Source organism: Entamoeba nuttalli, assembly GCF_000257125.1.
Source record: "Entamoeba nuttalli P19 unplaced genomic scaffold asmbl_2112, whole genome shotgun sequence".
Taxonomy (NCBI): Eukaryota; Evosea; order Mastigamoebida; family Endamoebidae; genus Entamoeba; species Entamoeba nuttalli.
In genome coordinates, this window is record NW_008575081.1 from 3,834 (window position 1) to 10,873 (window position 7,040).

At 24.5% G+C, this 7,040-nt stretch overlaps 4 protein-coding genes across 4 annotated transcripts in view; 1 reads left to right on the forward strand and 3 right to left on the reverse strand.

Annotated features, from left to right (window-relative positions):
- Nucleotides 1–136: 136 nt before the first annotated feature.
- Nucleotides 137–901, reverse strand: ENU1_009600 (hypothetical protein; the record flags this gene model as incomplete). The annotated part of the gene is made up of 1 exon (XM_008856636.1): nt 137–901. One exon carries the CDS (start codon nt 899–901, stop codon nt 137–139), a length of 765 nt encoding a protein of 254 aa, XP_008854858.1.
- Nucleotides 902–1,010: 109 nt separating this feature from the next.
- On the reverse strand, nt 1,011–2,880 carry ENU1_009610 (TLD domain containing protein; the record flags this gene model as incomplete). Its single annotated transcript, XM_008856637.1, has 2 exons — nt 1,011–1,224; nt 1,286–2,880. The coding sequence occupies 2 exons, from the start codon at nt 2,878–2,880 to the stop codon at nt 1,011–1,013; spliced, it is 1,809 nt and encodes a 602-aa protein (XP_008854859.1).
- Nucleotides 2,881–3,023: 143 nt separating this feature from the next.
- ENU1_009620 (hypothetical protein) lies at nt 3,024–4,301 on the reverse strand (the record flags this gene model as incomplete). Its single annotated transcript, XM_008856638.1, has 3 exons — nt 3,024–3,982; nt 4,035–4,116; nt 4,170–4,301. 3 exons carry the CDS (start codon nt 4,299–4,301, stop codon nt 3,024–3,026), a joined length of 1,173 nt encoding a protein of 390 aa, XP_008854860.1.
- Nucleotides 4,302–6,585: 2,284 nt separating this feature from the next.
- ENU1_009630 (hypothetical protein) overlaps nt 6,586–7,040 on the forward strand; it is a gene marked incomplete at both ends in the record, with an annotated part of 2,802 nt that continues 2,347 nt past the window's right edge. Inside the window, one exon of the mRNA XM_008856639.1 lies at nt 6,586–7,040. This exon is cut by the window's right edge and continues 2,347 nt beyond it. Coding sequence (XP_008854861.1) covers nt 6,586–7,040 — 455 coding nt within the window.

Sequence of the window (7,040 nt, forward strand, 5' to 3'; positions counted from 1 at the left end):
AAATTGATAAAAAATAATTTGTATTTCTTTCATTAATACTATAAATTTAATAATTCTAAAATAGGGGAAATCATAACTAATCATTTCTTTAATGTTTTTAGTTTGTCTAAACAACAATCATTCAATTTACTCTTTTTTAAAGAACCCATTCATTAACAAATGTACGGTTAAAAGTAATGTCATCAAACACAACACCACACCATTGTTTTTCTTCAAATTTCATTTCAACTGTTTTAATTTTAGATGTTTCAAATTCTTCAAGTTTTCTTTTTTCATAAGCAGCTTTTAATCTATTGTAACATTCTAAAGCAACATCTTTCATAGTAAAATCGGTTACAGATTTAAGGGCATTTTCAGAGTATTTTAATAGGCAATTCATTAAAGACTCTTCTTTATTGTAAAGAACAGTAATTCCTTTAGTTAATACTTTCTCGATAAATTGAAGAATTTCAACTCGTATAGATGACCATGAATGACTTAAACCAAGTTCTAATTGAGTAAATAATAAATCACTATACTTTCTTGATAATTTTGTTCCTTTTGTACCAAATACATCAATATATGTTAAAACAAATTTCATTGCAGCATCTCTAACTAATGGAGACAAGTCAGTAATTAAAGGAAATGATGATGAAATTATTTTTGTTATAATAGTTGGGTGAAGGTTATTGTATAATTTGATTTGTCTTTGAAACAATTTTAAACAATTTACTCTCGACTTTTCAGATGGTAATTGAATACCACGGAGTGCTTCATTAATTTCATTTGAAGCATCTGCAATAGCTTGATCTCTCATTTTAAGTACTTTAGATTTAACTATAGGTGTTTGTGATTTAGGAGCATTTTTTTGCCCAATGACACTTTTCTTTTTGGCAAAATCCTTAGGTTTTGACTTGGGCATTTTTCTTTATTTTTAAGATTTTTTTATTTCTTTTAATTTTTTAATAAAAAATAATAAATTTTATAGTTTAAAGATAATTTGAAATAATAAAAACAAGTTTCTCTTCACTTCACAAATCCAATGACATTCTTATTGAAGAAGAACAACTAGATGATACACTAGTATTTAAAGAAGTTGGGACTGAAACTGGAAGTGTAGGTGTCCATACTTCTAATCTATCAATAAGGAATGAAGAAGAATTTGTGAATAAGTTATTATCAAAAGTATCAACTTTAGCATTAAAGCAATGTAACTCTTTATCCAAAGAAAGACCAGCTACTCCACTAATAGTGTTAATGAATAAGATTATGTTATAATTATAAAATTAATAAAAGAAGAACAAACTTTCCACCTCCAAAAACGAATCTTGCAGGGTCAGTTTGAATAAAATAAGTATTTTTCATTGTTGCTGGGTATTTTGTTGGTGGGTTTAAAGAGAAGAGAAATGTTTCACCATTTCCATAATATTTTGATGATATAGTAATAGGGTCATTCATATATGCTCCAAAAATTTTTCCTTTTGCTTTGATTAATAAAATAAGAGGATTTCTAGACATACATTGGTAATACAAATTAGTCAAAGAAAACCCATTTACTGTTGTAGAGAAAATAACTTCTAAATCTATAATTCCTATTCTTGTTGGTAGAAAAGAATTTAATAAGCGAGCTTCTTCAATAGATAAGAAATCATTTGGAAGAATTGATGGAGTAATACTTTGAAGAAGACGTGTTTGAGGAACAGAATCAAAAAATGAAGGATATTCTTCTTCTGTTCTATAAGAAACAAAATAATGATATTGAAGATGTTGTGGAACATCATTTAACCAAGCACGTGTTAAAATATGGTCAAATTCTCTTGTAAAAGTAGAAATAAAATCATTAAAATCATCTACATCTAAAGGGGGATGATTACAAAGTTGTAATGTTATTAAAATGATGTTTAGTACTAAAGGATATCCATAAATTAATATACTTCCTAAGAATAACATTTTTTTATCAGTTGGAAGAAGAGTTGTAATTGGTAATAACATTTGTTTAAGTAAGTCATTAAAAATTGTCATTGATTCAATTCCATTTTCTTCAAGTTTTATAATATAATTTGGTAAGTGCCTTTTTACAAGATCATTTAATGATAATATTAAATAATCAAATTGAAATGAATTAAATGGATATATTCCTTTATATAATATTTTAATTAAGAATGACTGAATAATTAAATATGTTCTTTCAAATTCGAATGCTTCTAATAATATTTGTATTAAAGAATCAATAAATTGAAATTGAATAGATTTAATTCCATATAAACAATGAATAATTTGATTAATTTTAATTGAAATAAATTCATCAGAATTTTTGCTTAACCAAGACTTTCTAAAAGAATGAACGTTAATACTTTCATTTTTATTTAAAATAAATGTATTAATAAGATCTTTTGCTAATGTTGAATTTACTAATAATATTTCATAACAATTACTTACATTTGCTAAAAATGTTACTCCACTTTCAAGTGGAACTCTTCCCCAATCATTAATTTCATCTTTTAATAATGATTTTTTAAGATACATTAAATGTTGTAATTGAGGAATAAAATCTGTATTTCTCACTCTAATAAATGTTGAATATTCTCCAAGTCTATTTGATTTTAAAAATAATAATTTAAAATAACGAGCCCAAAAATAAGTCTCGTCATTATAAACTGAAGGTACTAATTGTAATAATGCTTGATGAATATTAGGGTGTTGAACAATTACATACGAAATATGTTTAATTAATAATTCGGATATTGGTGATACAGCTTGAATTTCTAAAGGGGTTGGATAAGGTTGAGAATAAATAACTTGTGCTGAAATGGTGTTAAGAATTGGTTGTAGTGCTTGATAATTGAGGAGAAATATAGTGTGTTTTTTTGAATATGGTTCAAAGAAACGGCTTGGTTCCATTAATTTCGTTTGATAATTCAAACAATTTTGCAGATTTTCCGTATAACAGAATAAAACCGAACCATTTAGAATACTCACTACCAACTTATTTTGAACAAACTGTCAAAGTCTCTAAGAAAAAACACAAAAATATTAAATTGTTGTTATTTTCCTGTTAAAAATCCCTTCATGAAACGTAGAAATTTATTTTTTGGTACATTCTCTTGTGGAGTTTCTTGTTGGTCTAAAGCTTGATATCCATTTCTTTGTTGAAACTCTTGGTCTTGTTCCATTACTCGATCACTTGGAGTAGATGATTTATTTTCTGCTTTTTTAACAACTCCTAACTCTTTCTTTTTCACAACATAGATAACAATGGATGGATAAAATACTTCCATCTTAAGCTTTTCATCATTTAAGGGAGTTCTTTTTAATGAATTTACTAATTCAATTTCTCTTTTCTTGTAACCTTTTGTTTCAAGAAATGCAAAACAGTCTGCTAGAGTATCTGTTTTTTCAAATGGTTGTTTAATTGTTTCACTACTTGGAAGTCTAAAAGCAACTTGAACAAACTTTTTCATTTCATTTTTTCGTTCTAATTCTTCTTGTTTTTTCTTTTCTTCTGCTTCTCTAACTCTTAGTTCTTCTTCTCTAACTTTCTGTTTTTGTTGTTCTTTTTCAGCAAGGATTTCTAACGTGACACGTTCTGCATATTTTTTATCACTCAACTCTTGTTGTTTCATTTCTATTTCTTCATTTCTCTGTTTAATTTCTTCTCTTTTACGTTTTTCTTCTAATAATTGACGATTTTTTTCTCTTCTCATTTTTTCTTCATGTTCTAATTCTTGGTTTTCTTTTCTCCTTTGTTGGATGATGTATTCTGAATCTGGTGTTTCTTCTAGGAGAGAGACTTCTGTTGATAAAGGTTTTGTTGGTGTGTTTTCTTTTTTGCTACTGGTTGATTGGTTTTGTGGTTGGTCTTGTGGAGATGGTAATGTGACTAATGCACATTGAACGATAGATGATGTGATTTCAGGGACTGTTAATTTTTCACCCGTTAAAACAGTAGATAGTCCACTTTTGTTAAATAAAAATAACGAAGGGAAAGTAACTTTGTTTTTGTCTAATTGTCATTAATTATTTGTAAAGAGATAGAAACAAAAATTGTCACAAACATAATTGTCTGAAAAAAGTCATATTTTCTGTATTTTCTTTTATCAAAATACCAGAACAACTGGTAGTAAATATTGTGGATAACTTTTATAATATTAATACCCCTTATTTCCCACAAAAAAATGTATAAAACAAACGTTATTCTCAATTAGATTTTTGAGTACAAGAGACTCTTCGTTGTCATCAATAGCAATAATAACAATTATTTTATTTTCAGTAAATGCTTTTGTAATTTCATCTGAAATGTTTCCTTCATACCAAATATTCATTCTACTTTATTTTATTTATTTTTAAGTTTATAAAAAAAAGAAAAAAAATTAAGTCAATAATAAACAGTAATTGATTCAACCATTTCTTTTTTAAAAATTGGTGAAAGTATTCTCCTTAATAATTTGGTATATTTTTTCAAGATAATCACATTTATTTTAATAAGTTAAACAAATAAATTTTTTAACTACACTCTTCTTTATTTGGTGTTATTTTATTATTTTTTTTTCAATGACTCACTTTTTTATTAGTAAATTATTGTGTCTTCATTTAAAATTAAAAAGTGTGTTACTCATATTTAGTATTTTTCAATATCCTTTACACATAAATAGTGTTAAGTTTTCTTTATTTATATGAATAGTCTTATTTTCTATTTATAATATACTTTACCATTAGTCATTTATTAATTTTTTATATCAATTTTCAACACAATATACTACACCATACATCATTTTGTTCTTTCCTGTAATTTATTATTAACTTAATAAATATAAACTTTCTGTATTTTATTTTGCTTCTTCTAATACATTACGTTTGTAGAAACTAAATTTTCATATATTCATTTTTTAAAAAAGTATTAATTTTATCTCTTTACTTCTTCATTATAACAAGTTTTAATTTCATATATTTATTATCAAAATAATATGTGTTAACGATATATTATTTAATTTCATTGTTTTTTTTAATTAGTAAATCATTACTCAGGTTATTTTATATTTTTGTTATCATATAATATGAACTTAAAAAAGAAGTTAATTTTAATTGAGTATGTGTGTTCTTATTTAAAATAATCATCACAATATATTAGAATATCATAACTGTTTAATTTATATTTAATCTAATTGAACTTTTTTATTTTTGGTTATATAAATATTAACTAATGATTTTTCTTCTTATTTCAAAAAAATTAACTCAAATATTAATATCTCCTTATGTTCAAATTGTTTGAATATGTTAGGATTTAGTTATTTGTAATTAAATTAACAATAGTTTTATTTTTAGTAAGTCAATTATAAACCATTCTCAATTAATCCATTTAATGCCTTAGTGAGTATTTGGAAAAGTACTAAATAGTCATTTTCTTTATCATTTTTAATATACTATTTTAGATTATATTCAGATAATTTATACAATTAATGTATTATAATTGTTTATAACATAATGTTATGTTATAACTGTTTAAGAAAAAAGTGTTTATTCATCTTATACTCTTGAAATTAGTTTTCTAATGACATTCTTAATTTTATATATTTCAATAACAATAATATTAAATTCCATTAGTCATTTAAAATTTTCATTTATATTAATGCTCTTGTTTATAAATATTAATTCTTCTATGTTTAATAAAACTCCATATACGAATATGAGTCAATAACTTATTTTTTGTATAATATTTTTGTTTTATGAATTTATAATTGATTATACATATTAATATTATAATATACATATTATTCTGTTCAATCATTCATTAAAGACTTAAATCTATGAATAACAAAAACGTCAATTATTTCATGTGTTTATTTGAGTATAAATTTAACTTGAAATATTTCAAAACTCAACTCCTCTGTATTAAATTAAATTTTCAACTATAATACTGTACTATAAATAGGTACAGTAGAGTGTTATGTTATATATTTTATTCTGAAAGTTGGTGGAATATAAATATTTTTTTCTTAAGTTTTTGTTCCCAGTTATTTTGTATTGTACAATGAACTAAGTAGTAATTTTTAATATTTTTGTGAATAAAAAGTATAATCAATTATATTGTTACTTCTTTTTCTTATATTCTTCTTATTAGCATTACATATTTTTTAGTTATTTGGTTCTTTGAAAAAGGAAATAATTCTTTATTGAGTAAACAATTTAAATATTCATTGAGCTAAGGTTGTTTGACTAAAACCAGATTGATATTCTATTGACCCTTTTAATTTCTTTCTTCAAGTTATAAAAAACCAATATCCAAATGTTTTTTGAACAATTAATATTTTGGGGATAAATTTAAATGTTATTTCATTAGTCTAAATTTTCTAACAGGAGAATGCCCAGAAAAATATATGAAAATAAAAAACAACAAAAGAATAGGAAAATGAAGAAAAAGAAACAAAGCAGAAATAGTAAAAAATAGTAAAAAAACAATTTAAAAATAATTTGATGTTATGTATTATAAAAAAATATTAAAATATTAAAAAAATTCACTACCTTATTTCATTGATTTTTAAGAATAAAAAATAATAAAAAAGAAAAGTAAAATAAGTTAAAGATCTTGAAAAGTTATACTTTTTAAATATGAAGACAGCTCTATTACTGTTATTCACTATAACACTGTCATTGTCGGCATCAATAGATTATGTTTTTACTGATGTAACTGATGCAGACGTTAAATTAGAAGATGATCACGATTTAGTTGAAGAGGATTTAGTAGAGTTTGACACCGATGATTTTGATAGTTCATTCGAATACAATCTTGAAGATGATAAAGCAAAAGCCGCTGCTAAAAAAGCAGCCCCTAAAAAGGCTGCCCCAAAGAAAGCTGCTCCTAAAAAAGCAGCTCCTAAGAAGTCTACTCCAAAGAAGGCAGCTCCTAAAAAGTCTACTCCAAAGAAATCAACTCCTAAGAAGTCTACCAAATCAACAACTAAAAAACCAGCTCAAAAAAAGAAAAGTCTTTTCAGTAAGGTAACTTCAATGGCTAAAAAAGGAATAAGTACTGCTAAGAAAGTTCAAAGCATTGCTAAAAAAGG